General features: G+C 40.4%; 1 protein-coding gene across 4 annotated transcripts in view; it reads right to left on the bottom strand.

The window, feature by feature from the left end:
* Positions 1–694: 694 nt before the first annotated feature.
* ptprdb (protein tyrosine phosphatase receptor type Db) overlaps positions 695–17,820 on the bottom strand; it is a 229,609-nt gene continuing 212,483 nt past the window's right edge. For all 4 annotated transcript variants that reach the window (XM_074630242.1, XM_074630243.1, XM_074630244.1 and 1 more), the window contains 10 exons: positions 16,843–16,866; positions 14,975–15,094; positions 13,576–13,730; positions 11,664–11,949; positions 8,239–8,417; positions 7,910–8,036; positions 6,856–6,981; positions 6,606–6,760; positions 4,228–4,363; positions 695–4,105 (listed from right to left, as the gene is read on the bottom strand). In XM_074630242.1, the coding sequence (XP_074486343.1) occupies positions 4,037–4,105; positions 4,228–4,363; positions 6,606–6,760; positions 6,856–6,981; positions 7,910–8,036; positions 8,239–8,417; positions 11,664–11,949; positions 13,576–13,730; positions 14,975–15,094; positions 16,843–16,866 (1,377 nt within the window). In that variant the 3' untranslated portion in view covers positions 695–4,036. The remainder of the gene's footprint in view (positions 4,106–4,227; positions 4,364–6,605; positions 6,761–6,855; positions 6,982–7,909; positions 8,037–8,238; positions 8,418–11,663; positions 11,950–13,575; positions 13,731–14,974; positions 15,095–16,842; positions 16,867–17,820) is intronic.

Genomic DNA, 17,820 nt, shown 5'->3' with positions numbered 1-17,820 from the left:
AGTTTTTTGACACTTTACCGTGACGTTTTTCAATTTTCTATATCATGACTTTTTTCAGATTTTTTTTCTACACACTATACTATGATTTTTTTCATGTTTTTAGACTTACTATACTATGCCGTTTTTTAAAAGTTTTTTCCACATACTATACTCTGACTTTTTTCTTTGACATACTATACTATAACTTTTTCGATTTTTGCGACATACTATACTATGACTTTTTTCGGCATACTATACTATGTCTTTTTTTAAAAAAAATTCATAATGCTATACTATAACTTTTCGACATACTATACTATGACTTTTTTGAATTTTTTCGACATACTATACTTTGATTTTTTAGTTTTTCGACGTACTATACTATGACTTTTTATGACATACTATACTTTGTTTTTTTAAAATTTGTTTTACTTACTCAGATTTTTTTCAACATACTATAATTTTACTTTTTCATTTTTTCGACATACTGTACCATGACTGTTTTCGACATACTATAGTATAACTTTTTTCAGACTTTTTCAACCTACCATAGTGTGACTTCTTTATGACGTTCTTCGACGTACTATACATGACTTTATTTTCACTTTTTTCAACTTGCTATACTATCAATTCTTTTTACTTTTTTTCGAGTCCAGTGTCTTTTAATCTTTTTTATTTAAAGTCTAAAGTATTATACAGAACGACACCAGTAGCATTTATTTCACTTGAGTTTATTTGTAACAAATGAAACTTGTGTCGACAGAACAGAAATCCATACAGACCTGTTTTTCGGTTTTCACGCGCTCCGAGAACCAATGTAAGAAAATAAAAAGCACTTGTTGACTCGGAGCAGAAAACAAACCAAAAACAAAAAGTTTACATTTACAGACCAATTGGAGGTAATTGATCCAAGTAACACCATATTTTCATTTTTATACAATTTATAAACTCCAGTTTTATCCATCTACATGATACATTGGGGGGTAAAATAGAACACTTTTTTGTGAAACTTCTCTTTTGTGGTACAACAAATCCACAATGTGATGTATTGCACATACTGCTGTGCCATTTACTGTGATTTCAGGTGCATCCTTTTTATTATATCACTCTGTATATCTGATAGATTCTTATTCACTCTTTACTTTAATCATTTATTTATTCATTTATTTATGCAATTCAATTACTCTCTGTGTTTTGTGTTATTTACATATACACAACCATGTGAGCATAACAGGGTCCATCTTTACTGAGTTCAAGTAAAACTCCTTTGGGAGGGGGGTGGGGCTATCAGAGATAATAGGATACTAGTATTAGTGCATAGTACAAAGAGAGAAAGTGCAAGTCTTCCCATAACAGGTGCGACCAAAGGGGCATCTCAAAAGTGGTACCATGCATACAAAAACGACAACAGGGTTACTGTAAGATGGTGGAAAACTGTCAACGATCCCTTAAATGATCAAGCGTTAATGGAGATACAAAAAACTGATGATGTGGGGTTCTGTGTTGTTGGAGACGTACTGTAGCACCTGAACTTCTCTCAGCCTTTGTCGTTAAAGGAAAAAAATATATAATTGTAGACGTCAGAACGAGGAACACACAAAGTAGTTTGACTGATTTTTAGGTAGAGGGCTTCAGGTGGGATCGATGGATCCGTGTGGTTTGTCATTTAGCTTTTTCTCCAGACAGACAAAGATAGCCATTGCTGTTCAGCTTTATATAGATTTCTACATAGCTGGGTAAGTATGACTTTTCTGAGCCAGCTCACTGTCGTTGCCAAAGTCGCCAGTGTGGCCAAAAATTTCATGGCAGGCGAACTGAAGTCCGAGTGAAAGAATATATACACAAAGCTTGTGCAAGTGTCACAGGAAAGAAAAGACGGAAAGATGTCGACATAAAAACTTTTTTGCTGTCCAAAATGATCAGACCCTCCGGCTAATAACCTATTTTGAAACCACATTTTTTTTTGTCTGTAGTTGAGTCATATGTAAGATATTTGTTTTGATTAAAAGAGATGATAATGTTGTTGCTGGGTGATGAGTACAACTATCCAGCCTACGCAGAGCCTTCCATACAAAAATTTCACAGCCAAAAACAGAACACAATATACTTTCACATACTGTAACATAACAAAATCATATACACAGACATTCGGTTCACATACGTACAAGCATACATACATAAAATACACCAAAAAAAACCTTTAAAGTAACTTTATCAAAATAGGCGTGTAATATAAGGCACTAGAAATCTAAAATCAAAATACTTATTAGATGCTGTTTTGAAGTATGAATTTGATCATTCGTTGGTTGCCGTGACACACAGAAGGATGACATCATCTACTGGAGTTGTGACATGATAAAAGATCGACTTCCTAAGAGGTCAGAGGTCGTCCCCTCTGTTTTGGACACATTAAATGGTGGCGAGGACCATATGAAGCGTAACATCTTTGTGTCTGGAACATGATGCACCATCATCATCACTATCATCGTCATCATAATGGCATATAACTGCAGTTAGTGACTTGACACAAAAATATATAATACATCTACTTATTGCACACTGAATCAGACAGAGAGAAAAGTCATAGGTGAGCATTCCAGTGAGAAAATTGTTCCTTCCCTGACCCCCCTCTCCATCCCACCCCATTTTTCTACATCCCTTTCTCGCTCCCTGCTTGAGAAGTCTTTGTGAAGCTTATTTGGACACATAAATAGTTTTTTTTTTTTTCATACTTTGCTTTCTGTGCATACTCTCTGTAGTTCTATCTGGCTTTTCTCTAAACCTGCACACAGAAAAAACTTGGCAAGATTATTCTCGGGACGTCCTGGTAGCAGCAGGGTTAATACCGCACCTCCGTCGGCCCCTGGGAATTCATAAATGGCCGTCTAATCTGACACCACAGGCCAGATAGAAATGAGGTTGAGAGTCCTGTGTGCATGCGAAATGTGTGTTTTTAAAAACTGAGTGGGTAGAGAATACAGGAGAGTGACACTTAATGGTGGTGTTTTTCATAGAATTGTGAACATTTTCCACACTAGATTTGATTGTACACTTTAAACAGTACCGTATCACTTTTTAAAAAATCGCTACAGCTCATTGGATTACACAGACGGAAACAAAAAATACAATTTCGCCTTTGTATGGTCAGTGGGGACAAAGTCATAAATCTGTGAACACAAAAAAACAAAACAGAACGTGCCATAAAGAATACCCAGTTTTTAAAAAAACAAGATAACATATCTATATTTTTTCTAAAAAACTAAATGAATGTTTTTACTTTGTGGTATGCATTTTAAACCTCTCTTAAGTTTCCCTTATCTTAAACCGTGAAGCATAAGGTTGAACTGGTGGTTTTTATTACTGTATGGTAGAAATATCTTTTTCATTCACAAGAAACTACACAAGAGTCTGTTTCCAAAACAAAACAGAAAAAAACACTTCTTGGTGTCTTTTTTTTTTGGATGTGTGTTCTTTGTCTTTTTAATACTGTGTGCTCTGTGTTTTCAGTCTCCTGTTGGCAATTCTCTGGTGCTCAAAAGTCCCAGTTCTTTCAGTCCACGAGGCTTCCATAAGATAGATTTGTAGACTCCTTCTAGACAGTCCTCAAGATAGAAAAATCTAAATTTCCTGTGACAGTTAAATACTGTAGCCGGGTCCTGTATTTAGGTTGGTGATGCTACACTGGTGGTGGACGAGGTGAGAGTTCCACACCCAAACAATGTAAAGCAATCTGGGTGCTCATAAAAGCACTGAAACGAATAAAAAAATCAATATTTGATCAAGTATTCTGATTGGAACAGTGGTTGAAGTTGCTTCTTCAGACTGACCAATAGGTGTGTTTGGGCTGAGGGTGAAAGGAAACACCCTTGTCAAGCAGGTTGCTATGGCTCAGTTAGAGGTGCTGTTTCTGGGTACGGGATAAGCCGATGGGTCCCCTTCACTCTGCATGTGGTGGCGAAAATCTTCAAAGACACATCGCAGCCTAGTGCATTAATTCGGGCCGGATGTTAGAAAAGTGCACTAGGTGGGATGTGGCATGAGAGACGGCCACTCTGGTTTATGTTGCATAGTGATCAAAGCTTCCCAGGTACTCCAGACTGGCCCGGTAGCAGAACTGGTACTGGTCCTGGAGGGATGCAGAAGAATATCAAGTCAGTGACAAAGGAAAAAAGACTGAAAAAAAATGAGTGTTAAGATAGAGAACATAAACTACATGGGAGAAATATTAAAAACAGCGGGGAAGCTCACTTCTGTCTGAACGGTGGCAGGTCTCTGGGTGCGCAGCATCTTGACAGTCTGGAAGATGTCCACCACTCCCTCGTACCTCATCCTCTCCAACACGATGCTGAGGGTGATGAACACACCGGTCCTCCCTACTCCAGCACTGTTGGTGGACAGATGGAAACATATTTAGAGCTGGATATATTTAGAACCCTAACATAGTATAGTACATCACTTAAAAGTCATAAAAAAGTCATAATAGTATGTCAATTTTTTTTAATTTAAAAGTCATAGTAAAGTATGTATTAAAAAACAAGTCATAGTATGTCGAAAAAATTAAAAAAATAACAAAGTATAGTATGTATAAATAAAAGTCATCGGATATCATGTAGAAAAAAGTCCCCCAGTTGTATCTCTCGGAAACCCTGGGAGGAGACGCTCGTCTCACTCCACTGTCGGGCACCGGGGATCGATGTGAGGGTGGGGATCGAACCCTGCTCTGCCGCAGCCAGAACCTGGAACTTAGCAACCAAGCCACCAATGCCACTTGCACTTGGGATTGTTCTCTTCATATATTTGACTTCGTCATTAGAAGTTGAACCTGAAAACTCACTGTGTCACATAAGGATCAAACCCACAACCTCCAGTATTCTAACCAGATACATACCCCACTGAGCTATCTGAGCAGATACACTGATGAAGTGTTTGTTTTAGTATTGTACTTCTTCATTTGAAGTCATAGTCATTGAAAAAGTCGCATGTTGAAAAATTTCATGAAAAAAGTCAAAGTATAGTATGTCATAAAATTTCATGAAAAAAAGTCATAGGACAGTATTTTGAAAAAAATTAAATTATAGTATGTAAAAAAAGTCATGTTGAAAAAAATAAAAAAGCCATAGTATAGTATGTTGGAAGAATTCATAAAAAAGTTTTATGTCGTAAAAAATCACAAAAAAGTTAAAGTATAGTATGTCGAAATAAGTACTAAAAAGTCACAGTATAGATTGTCGAAACAGTCCTGAAAAAAGTCATAGTATAGTATGTCGAAAAAAGCTCTTTAACAGTCTAATATATATAGTATGTCAAAATGTCATAAAAAAGCCATAGTATAGCATGTCAAAAAAGTCTTGTAAAAGTATGTCATTAGAATGTCATAAAAATTTCACCGTATAGTGGGTCATAAATTATATAGTATTGTATGTCATTAAAATTTCAAAAAGGTCATACTAGTCATGTATAATAAACTGAAATAACATGATCATAATCCTATATAGAAGGTCTTCCCACTGGCTGTTAGTACTGATCTAATTCAGATTTTTTGCGCCCACATGGCAACGATGAGACACCGTATGCATTATCTATGTTAAAGCTATGTTGCTTCTCCTGCTAATGCAGAGAGGCAAACACAGTAAACAGTAGTGTCCCATGACTGTGACCTTCAGTCTAATGGCTTAAAATCACTGTCCTATAAAACAGTCCATCTTTAGACCCGCAGTCTCCAAATCCTTACATCAACCCCAGTGAACCCTCCAGTTTGAATTAAACAGACTGCATTTACCACGGAAATAAAACAGGAGGCATTTACATATCCAAAGCGCTTTGCCTCTGACTCACCTATTCACATACAATCATACACCAAATGTGGCGAACATTTTTCTTTTCGGGTAGATGTTAAGAGGCTACAAAAAAATAGTTGGATATATGCAAAAATTCAGAACTATCATCAAATCAAATCAAATCAAATCAAATCAAATCAAATCAAATCAAATCAAATCAAATCAAATCAAATCAAATCAAATCAAATCAATTTATTTTTGTATAGCGTCAAATCACAACAGAAGTTATCTCAAGACGCATGTATCGGGTCCTGCAGCCTGAACATAAACTGTACTTACTATTATGTGGTAAGATGACTGGCACTAAAATCATCTCTGGTTTTTCAGGTATACACAGTATCTCTGATCAGTGCATACTGTATATCATTGATACATCTAAACCCCTTTTTTTAAACTAATCAACCATACGTAATCTCTTTGACTGTAATGTCTAATGTTTACATAGGTAGTATTTACAGTGTGTATGTCATTAAACTACTACAGTAATCACATGTACAGATGGGTGACAAATTCCAGTGAAAAAACAGCATAAAGTGTCTTAGTTAGGTGTTGGGTCACCCATTTGGTGTTTTAATGACTGTGGTGGAGAACGCTGTCTAACAGGTCAGTCAAAAAATGTCCATAGCTGATCAAGTTTTTTGAGATAGTTAACATTATTTTCATCTGCATTTATGTTTCTCCACTCATTTATTTAGATATGTCTTAAATTTGTCACTCACCTGTCACAATGAATACAACAATCACTATGTATAAAATATAGAGGTGTTAATGGCGAAGACTATGTCTTACCTGCAGTGCACAGTAATTGGCCCATCCTGGCCAAACTGTTCTTTAGTTTTGTGCACCTGGCCAATGAAATCAATGAATCCCTCCCCTGACTTTGGCACTCCTTGCTCCGGCCAATCGGTGAACTGGAACTGACGGACTGTCCGCGATTGGCCGTCCTGGAGGAAAGGAAATGTGTTTGATGATTTTTAATCACAGAATAATAATGTCAAAGCGGTACAAATGATAACCCTCTTACAAACTGATGTCTCACCCTGGCATCAGTGACTTTGAACTCTCGGAGGATGTACTGGGGCATGTTGTACTCAGCCATTGGATCCACCACAAAGTACTGGTACCTAGCTGAGCGTTCTGCAGGCCAGTACTGGTGACACTTCTCCTGCAGGAGGACAGAAACAGAGGCTTCTGTTCAGAGCTTTACATCATCATGTCTGAGGGATTCAGTGTGTGAGGAGAATAATCTCTGGCTACTTTGTCATGAAAATATCTTCCTGACCGAATGAAATTGTTTTGAAGATAGTCTTTTTGCCAGATGAGATATGATGTCCATGAGATACAACTCACACCATTATCTCTTTCTCACTCCATCACTGTGTTGCTTGCATTTTCAACACTTCATATACTATTTTTAATAGTTAATACTCATAATTTTTATTTATTTTTTTACAGATATTGACCAAAAACAGATACATATTTAATCTGGATTTCTTTTTTGTTCCCCAATAACTGTTTCCTGCTGCAAAAGGACACTGTTTATGACAAATCTCAGTAAACAGGGAGGGGAAACAGAAGAATAGGGGACAAATGTAAAAGGGCTGGTGAAGTCCTTCAGTATTAACTAGTAAAATTAAAAACTGATAATGAGGTTTAATTATAGTACAATGTGTGGTAGTGTATATTACAGTACATGTTTGGGTAAAATCGAGCATGTAATCAAGAACAATTCATGTGATATTTTGGGTCGATGTGCATTGAAACCTTGTCTATCTTTTAAAAGCTGCAGCTCAATTAAAATTAATTAGTGTGGCTTTCAAAGAGTTTTGTTGTCTTTTTGTCTAGATTTTCCTTTCGGAGAATACACACCTTATTATTACATAATTCCTCTGTATTCTACGATCCATACAATCACCAGATCTACAAGCCCTTACACCAGTAGAATAACAAGTTTTCTTCCCATTAGAGTCAATCCATACTGATATGTACCTCACATAGTGTACTTGATTGCATGTGTATGTGTGTGTGCGTGTGTGCGTGTGTGTGTGTGTGTGTGTGTGTGTGTGTGCGTGTGTGTGTATTTGTATCCGTACCCGTCCCATTTCTCTCAGTTTGGTTAGCATGACAACTATGGTGGAGTTGTGTTCCCACAGCATCCTCCAGTAGTCCTCTGTGGTCTCAGCCAGCGGGCCTTGGGTTGCTATGTAGGCCTTCTGCTGCCTACAAACACAAATAGATGAATTAAATACTGTACATATGCACCCTCTTTACTATTTTTTTCTTGAGAGTTGAAAATCTCTGTAAAGAGCTTTGAGTCTACATACAGTAACTGAATGAACTAAACCGTAATGCCATGCCTTAAATGCCAACAAGAAAACAGGAACATAAAAAGATAACAGTTCAGATATTGTTTTTTCCTGACCTGTATCCATCGATGAAGCTGCCGTTGATGTAGTCCGATCCCTCCACCCCTCTGATTGGCTGCAGACACACACGCGTGGTCTCGTAGGGCATGATGTTCACCAGCCGGTTCTTGAACTTGTTGCATGGCAGGTTGGCACTCACGAACCGTGATGTGTGGGCCTTGGCACTGGCCAGACGCTGGAACAGAAAAATCTATATTTCAGAATATTTCACTGACTGACATATGAAGAAAATTTTTACATATCTTTATATATTCGCCTACGAAGTAGCGTTGGCGAGAGCAGACAAAACACAAAGAAAACGCAGGGGAGTAATGGAAAGAAGGGAGGACTGGTTATAGGAGGGAAGAAAGTTCAGACAAATTCAGGGACCTCATTCAAATGTATTTAGCACAAGCCTCAGTTTTCCCCTGGCATGCTGGACAACTGAGATTAGAAAATCAGCTTGACTCGGCGGGGCCTGAGGATATTTAGTCAGACATCTTCAATTGAATAAACAAAAGAGGGGCAATATAGGGGAACGAGGGCAGCGGTGGGGATTGGGAGAGGGAATATTCTAAAACGAACGAGAGGAGGAAGAAGGAAATCAAGAGTCGGGGGGCAGGAAACCACAAGGCCCCACACTGTCTCAACGCACATATGTGAACCACAGTTGATCCTTCACCAGTGAAGGGGAAAAAAAAAAACCTGGAACACACACAGTCATATGGATACATGCAGACGTGAGCACACACTGTACACTCTCTCTCACACTCGACCATTGGATGACACGGCTTAAAACGAAAGACAGAACAACAGAGAATAGGCAGAGGGAAACCGCAGACTCTGGGGGGAACAATGGGGTCTCATGAACTGAGCCTGGACCATCGGCGGCTACCGGAGCGCTGTGGGAGAAACAGCAGTACCTTATTTTCTTACAGACAGACCGAGCTGGAAAATCCCACACCGACCACAAGTTCACCAGTTCATTTTGGTGCTCCGAACCAAAGTTTCCAGAGCCAACGATAGTAGTTCTTCATGCAAGTTGAATTTTGACTCTGTCTTATCAATAAAGTCTCAAGAAATTGTTGCTTTGATATATGCCTGTTATTTTTACCATCTGTTAAGCTTGGATAAAATCATGCCCTGTTGGCAACCTCTTTAAAAAGGAAACAAAAACACTGGGTCTTAATAGGGTGTTGGATTACCGAAAGCTGCCAGAACAGCTTCATTTCTTCGCTTTCTCACACACATGCTTCAACTTTTCTTTTCATTTGAGGGATGCGACGCTGCTCCTCCGTGAGAAATTCCATCCTTTTGGTGTTTTTTTGTTGATGAAGGTGGAAAGTGCCTTTTCTGGGCCCGCAAAGTGTTTTGAGCGAGATGAAATCTGGTGACTGGGACACCTCTGGCATATGTTTTACATCAATATAAAGCTGCGCAAACAGTTCAGCGAGTGCTCGGTTCATTGTCATTCTGAGGAGACCGCTGCCATTAGGACAGGAATGCCGGAGCATAGGATGAAGGAGATTGCTCAGAGTGGCTTTGTGTTTACCTTGCCCCCTGAGCGTCTGAGCAGACATAAACCATTCCAGGAAAAAAATTAAACCACCTGCTTTCAATATATACACCTGTATGGCTAAGTTCTCTTTTCACCCAGTCAAATCAGACACGTCTGCTGAGAACTTAATATCACGGTAAACAAAATAAAAACAGCTAGAATAAAATGAAAGTAACACTACTCAATAACATGTACTCCCTCTTCTTGCTTTTGTGTTCTCACTTTGAATTCTGATCAGCTCCCTAAATGTTTGAAGGAACCCACATGACCTTTCCCTGAGATTGTATTATAAACTGCAACTTTCTGGCTTACAGTACATTATTCAGTCTGTGCGTACCCATCAAACGTCCAAAAACTACGCTGCTCTCTAAAACCCTCAGCAGAACTCTCTTACCGTGGATTCAAAAGGTGCAATCCCATAATCCCCTTCAAATCCAACCATCCATCCTGAGTATATGAAACTCTCAGAGGGGGGGGAACCGCTTACAGCCCTGGGAAAGATGCTCAGTGACTATCAAGGTCAGGAATTCCAGGTTCATACATACTGTATGTCCTTGTGGAGGAGGTTGTTCTCAAGCTGAGAGAAGCTTCTACAGCAGCGACTATATAGATCTCCTCCAAGATGAGATTGTTTTGCCGACAGTACAAGTTTTAAAGGTCAGAATTTCATTTGAACCTTAACCTTTAAATCAACACGGATGAGACACAACGGAGGTTCAACATCTACAGTTGCGTGGTAAATTAGTAAACTTAATCTGCTGATGTGTGAGACCAAAACAGCCACTAAATGGACCTTGATGTGAGATTGTTTTCATGAACATTGTTATTGTTTGACGAGGTGCGTTCTAGACAATACACAGACATGTAAAACACAGAAAAGTTTGCCGTTTCAACCGATTATGAACAACAAACTATGTCACTGTGTTTTTATACCAGCTAACTTGGCAAAAATGCGTTGTTCTTGAAAGCCTTTTCCATTCAATTTAATTGACTTTGCAGTTAATTTTCATTGGCCATTTTACTATACCACGCAATCTTGATTTTTATAAGTTTGGGATGTAAAATTCTGGGATTGTTAACCAACCCTCCTTTCTCTGTGTTCTTTTGTACTTGAACTGTTCTTGTTAGGACACGATATTGGACAAAAAAACACATATTAAAGGAGGAGTTTTGGGAAAAACCCTTATTTTTCTTTCTTGCTGAGAATTCAATATGAAGCCGGTGCCAGCAGCAAGTTAGCTTAGCGTAGCGTGCTGACTGGAAACGGGGGAAACGAGCTATCTGGCTCCGTCAAACAGTCAATAAATCCGCCTACCAGCTCACTAATTAACACATAGGTTATGTGAAAGACTTGGCCAGGTAAAGTGAATTCATTCCATCTCTGCTGGTTTCCTGGCAACCCCATGGTGACAACAGGACGCCAGGAAGTCACTGCGGTATGCCGACAAATAGTCCATCACAACATGTCGTTTTTACCCTTATATTTTTGTTCGAATGATATTGAACAGACAGACATGAGAGTAGTATCGATCTCGTAATCCTCAGCAAGAAAGTAAATAAGCATTGTGTCAAACTGTTCCTCTAAGTAAGAATACTTCCTTAACTCCAGAGTTACAACCTTAAGACCTCTATACCTTAACGAAGACTCTCAGGATACAGCCTCACCTTAATCTCCAGCTCTAAGCCTTCAATATTTTCTTTAGACATTGATTCATAGGAGGCACGGAATATCTACAGTACCAAATCTACAGGACTCTGATGTTTATCCTTCTGTGTGTCGAGGGGCAAGAAAAAGGTAACAGAAACCAGTAAAGTGTCACATTATCACCATCAGTCTGACCTAATGTTACAACCTTCAAGGACATTGTGATGATTAGTCCTCACCTTGAACTCCAGCTCCATGCCGGTGACATTCTCCCCCGGTTCGATCTGCGTCAGCCTCTGGATGTAGGAGAAGAGGTTCCTCGCGGGGACCTCGGTGTTCCCGCAGGTCACGGCCTCCAGCAGCGCATCATGAATGAAGATGTACTGATCCTCCGTCTGGACCATGTAGTTCCTCTGGGAGCGCATCAGCGTGACATGGCCGTAGATGTCGAGAGCCTTCTCGTGCTTGATTCGCTCCGCCATGGCGTCGATCACGATGAAGCAGCCTGTGCGACCCACTCCGGCACTGAGCCAGGGAATAGAAAAAGGGAGCAGATGGTGATGATGATGATATTTTCACATAACCTATAGGGTACGAGTTGTTGAGCAAATCATTTTCCCTGAGTGTGTGCCGTGTCTTCAAACCTGGTACAAACCTGGCCCTGTTGCATATTGCAAAAGCTCTAACATACTGTGCCTAAATCAACTAAGTATCACAAAGATGCCAGCCAGCAATATTTCCAACAAAGGACGTACAAATTGACATCAGCGATGAGTCAGCATCACCGTCTGACTGGCATTAGGAAGATATCCTCTCCTATCGACATACAATCCAGAAATATAATACATTTAGCTGCCCACCCAAACACTTCACATTTCTGCTGTGCTAGTACCTAAATGGTGAAACACCCTGACCAAGCAAGTTTCCGCAAGTGAATAAAAAACCTCTTTATATGGTTAAATTAATATCAGTGTGTATGTGCGCGCTAGCATGTCTGTTGTTCAGGTGGAATGAGATTCGGTCCATTATTTGACACAGAAGCCGGTTGATATGTTAAGGCACATTATGATGGAGTCTTGCCGGGATAATTAAATTTGACTGATAATCCTGTTAGATACTCCATCTGACTGCTACGGAAGATTAGGAAGAGCTCCTCTCCTGCCAACCTTTTCACCCCCCCTCCCGCCCTCGTCTCCCTGCCTCTTTATCTTCCCTCCAAGTACCCTTCCGACGCTCTCACACCGGCCCCGCCACTTTTTCACTCTTGCATTTGTACTCCATTTTCTCTCCACCTTCCCTTTTCTTTAATTCATCATTTCCATTCACCGCGTCCCGTATTTGACCTCACCTTCTCTCTCATTCTGCACGTATCTCCTCCTCTAACTCCCAGTCCCTCGCTAACTCTCCCTCTCAATCATTCCTCAATCCCCCTTTCCTCTTCCTTCCACCATCTATACCTCGCTAATTCTTCCTCCCGAGAGCTTCCGCTTCATACTCCTTCTGCTACCCTTCGTCTTCTCTCCTTCTCTTCCTGCTAGCAGCTTCATTCCAGCTCTGGAGCTCAACATTGTGCCAAGATTGCAATGACAGGTTTCCAAAATTTTCCCCTCCAACCAACGCGCGAGCCTCCTGCTGCTCAGACGAGCAGCTCATTTGAATATAAACTTGCGAACTCAGATCTACAGTACCAGCAGCTTAAACAGTAAATACTGAACACTGAAAGCTACTTATGGAAAAGAGGGTCAGCATGGCGGCTGCTGTAGTTGTAAAACCTTTAGATGATGGCTGTTGTTAGAGGAGGAATGTGGCCTCACTAAGCCAGTGAGGATGGTTATGGGTTTGTATAATGGCAGGTCAGTCTCATTTCAGTTCAGGACCTGTGAATGATTTTATACAAGTGCTCTTGGACTCTTGTTCAGATTCACAGACTCCCTGGCTTTTGAAAATAATGCTGCCAAGTAAAACCCAAAATAACACATAAGTGTTTCATGCAAGCACACACACATAATCAAGGATCAAATGTATTTTCTTTGTGGTCAGGGACCACTGGATTGTTTTCCTTGGTGATTTTAGTCATTATTTCAGTACAGTGAATTACAATCAATAAAAAACATGGATAAAGCACTGACAAACACACACACACACACACACCTGCAATGGACGACCATGGGACCGGCGTCTGGAGGGTTGCATGCTTTGACCCTTCGTAGGAAGGCCAGGAACGGGGTGGGGTGTTCAGGCACCCCGTGGTCTGGCCAGGCGGTGAACTGGAAGTGACGAACCTCGCGCTTCTCATTGGAGCCGCTCTGGACAAGCAGACGGACAAGAGTGTTAAAGATAAAGCTGGTGTTACTCTACAGTGTTGTTATTGTCAACAGACATGAAAAGACCAAAACCCACAATGTGTTGCAGTACTTTCTGACTTCGCTACCCTGCTTGTGGTACTCGGCCACAGGCCCAATTGCTCTTAATGAAGATGTAAATCTTTAAAAACAGGTCACAAATATAAAAAAATAATACTAATTTCCTAAAACAGCTGTGAAACATTGTTAAAAACAGGAGTAAATTTGGGGGATTATTTTCCAGCCATGGATTAATACACTTTTGGTGGCCCAGTGGGTATTTACAGCAGCAGGACAGTGTATGTGGGACGGACTGTGACGTTATTATTACCATGAACATGGGCACTGTAGTTTATTTTCAGAGAGCAACAGTGTGGCTCACTGATGTGTTTTAATAGTTTTGGGATGATGGAGGTCTGTGGCACAGAGGATTAAGCTGCAGTATATCAGGCTTTGGCTACACGACCGACACTTGTTAGTAGGATCAATTTATTGTTGGTTTTGGCGTTTCCCTGCGATTTGTTGACAACAAGAAAAATATAGAATATCACCAGACTTATCCTTTAAAATGTACAATTCTTGGCTAGCATATATACGTGAACAAACTATGAATATACTGTTGGTTTATTGAAGCAGACAGAAGCTCCATTTCATTTTAGATGAGACAATAATTCAGTAGCCACAGAATGGAAAAATGTGAACAAACCAAGTATGAACCAATATGTTAAGAATTTATCTGCATGTGTTGCTATGGAAAAACTAACTGTCAGTTTCTGTAAATATCTGGGGGAGCTTCTTGGAGTTTTTGAAACATAAAGTTGGATATGATCAATAAAGCAAAAGGCCAGGGTGAGGGGGCGGGAAAGCTGGAATAAGATTATAAAGTGTAGTAGCTCTTTAAGATTTCTGTACATACAAAATACGTTCTTTCAATTCAACAACTAACTATTCTAAGAAAAAAATAGGCCACTATTATGAATGATGAATCACTTTCAATCTCATTGGAAGGCTCAATAATGTATGAAGAGATAAACAAAAAAACATTCTGTTCTCATGTGGTTGTTCGTCATGTTGGATCACAAATACAGGCAACTGCATATTTATGTACAAACTGTGACATGGCCACAGAATCGAGCACAAACACACAAACTAGTGTGCATAAATATTTCAACAGATCAATACACACTCCACCGCACATGTCATGTTACCTTGTAAAGAGCGAAGGTCCTGACAGAATAGGTGGCCAGCTCCACTGTGTCCAGCAGAGTGACCTGGATGAGGCCGTAGGTCTCTGTGCCCCGTGTCGGCCAGTACTGATCACACTTCACCTACACGGGGAAGAGGGAAGACGCTGTGAGAGATGCAGAGCAGTTTGCATATGTCTGTACACATTTTTGTGAAGGAAGAGAGAAAGAGAGAGCTGACTTGGAGTGCGTGTGCTCGTGTACAGACGCCAAAAAAAGGGAGGGGAGTGTTGAAGCAGATCAGTGAGAGAGCTTTTTTTGCAAATTCAGACAGTAATGTTCGGAAAAAATGTGCATATAGCGACAACTCAGCATGTGAAAAGTGGTTTTAATAAGTGTGTGGAGTGAAGAGTGACAGAGAGAGAGACAGGGTGGAGAGAGAGAGAGATCTGCTTCCTGGGGTGGGATCCTGCATACGTTGAGCTTTAAATACTAGAAAACTGTGTGGCATGAAATTGCCATAGGTTGGTGGGCTCTCACAAAGAGCAGAGCTGGAAAACCCAAGTGATACCTAAAGTTCAGCCTCTCACATATTTGATGCCCTACATTCCAACCTCACAAATCCCTACAAAACTACACCCCGCACACCCAATCCCAGCGTCCCTGACCACAAAAACACCTAGAATCCCCCTGTATAAAGCGGTCATATTTGTAGTTCTTCAGCCCAGCCTTGGAGACCCCAAAGGAGAGAGGAAAAAAAATCCCAGAGGAGGGGGAAACGGGGAGGAGGAACTTGGCAGAATCAGGCCAAACCAAACGTTATGTGCTGATCCCTCCAGTCCTCACATCAAAGACAGCAGGGAGCTCAGCTCAGCTCGCTCTGCATTCCACTGCTCCAGACTGGGGATTATGCGTTTTGGCCCGGGACGTTCAGGCTGTAATTACAGCTTTTCAACTGTTGTTTTCCCACCAGACCTTGAGACACTGCGGGGACAGAAAATGGTCGTCCATGTAGGGGGGCAAGACCCCTGCCAGAGACTAAACAGGATCGCAGTAAACGCCTGGTGTGAAGACTATATTATCCATTGATATATTGGCTAACGGCATAACTGCGCCATGCTCGTGTGTGGTTTTGATTGGTGCTAAAAGGGAGGATACTGGCAAGATTCCCACAGCGGGACCATCTGTGATCATCTGTGTTGTTAATGCGTAAACACATAATGGCGTAATGTTGAGAGGTGTTAAATGAGATTAAATCATTTTCTCCAACAAGCAGCCCACTACTCCCTCAAACAGTAGATACAGAGTTAGTGGGTTGATAATAAGCAGCTAAGTATACTCAAATTGACTGTTTCCACTGTTGCAACTACTTTATTGAATTTAGAGAATTTAAAGCCAAGTAGTCAGTTACAAACTAAGGATTCATCATGTTTATGAGACAGCCTACAGCTTACAATTAGGTGCAGTCCTTTATTCTGTAGCGATTCTGCGGCAAAACTACAGAGTGTTTCTTACAAGTAGCCAGCGTGTAAAAGACTGTCTTTCTTCAATGGCTGCATCCTATCCTGCATAGCCACTAGACAGGAAAATAGAAAAACAGTCGTGGGCGTGATCATGCAAACTGTAGATACTAATGTGCACTGTTTCTGACCCGCAGTGGTTACAATAAAAACCCATTTCAGAACAAGTTAACTATGAGTGCCTTGCGGTGAGTTGAAAACAATCCTGCGTTCTCACTCAATGCACTGGCTATTGCACAGAACAAAAAGGAGGGGGGAAACAGCAGAAAAAAAGGGCACTGGATAGAGGAAAAAAAGGTAAGGAGAAAACCATGTGAGGTGAGGTTGCATTTTTTAAAAGGGATTAGCAAAGGAGAGAAAGAGAGGTCTTGCCTTAGAGAAGAAATAAGAGGGCATCTGAGGGTCAAACAGACACAACAGAGACAGTTGGAAAAAGTTGAAAAGGAAACAGAGTTTTAACACAAGACACAGGTTAATAGGAGAAGAAAAGCACAGATGAGAGGAAAGGATCATTTTCTGAACAGGGCTCTGGACATAATTGGTTAGCACTTAATCATGATTCATACCTCGAGCCATTCTTGTTATTTTTATTCTAACATGACATTCTCATTACATGGAATTTTTACTCAAGCGCAGATTCTGTTAACAACAGCAAAATGCCTCGAAGCTAAATGATTTTTCTAATTCATTACCTACCCTCTATGAAGCTGTACTTGTAATTCCTCTAGGTCTTGCTCACCATTCAACTCTATTACATTCTATTGTATTCTATTCTGACATGCCACCTCGTGCGATCCCACACGTCCACTCTAACGTCTCACTTAACCACGGCGCTTTTAGCCTGGTCATCATAATGATGGTTTGTCTATTCTATAAAGTATTTTTGTACTACATGACGTGTCCTTATATCCTCCCCTACTGTCCTGTTGAGTAAATCTGGACTCAACTTTCCTTCCAGATCCTAAAAAATGAACATCCTGTCCTGCCCTGGTCTGTCTCGTACCTCCAAACTGCTGTCAAACCAACCATATCCAATCCTATTCTAACCTAACTGTACTTTATTCCTCCTACTGTACTGTAATTTAACCTTCAAAAATGGCCTTGTCCTACTCAACTCAATTTTACTTAATCACGCTCAACCTCACATCCCTCTTCCACATCCTATCCTGTTATTTTATACCCTATTATCTTACCCTTCTGTACCCACGTCTTCCTCATCCTAACATACTCTTACCTTCCTGCGTTATAGTCCGTTATAGTCATACCAAACCCAGTCCTACTCTACACTGAGCCTACTTTACCCTTTTTCTGTGCTGACTGTGGGTTCTTCTGACATTTTCTCAACCATGT

The sequence above is a fragment of the Sebastes fasciatus genome, chromosome 3 (genome assembly GCF_043250625.1).
Source record: "Sebastes fasciatus isolate fSebFas1 chromosome 3, fSebFas1.pri, whole genome shotgun sequence".
In the NCBI taxonomy this organism is placed as follows: Eukaryota; Metazoa; Chordata; class Actinopteri; order Perciformes; family Sebastidae; genus Sebastes; species Sebastes fasciatus.
This window is presented reverse-complemented; position numbering and strand designations above follow the sequence as displayed.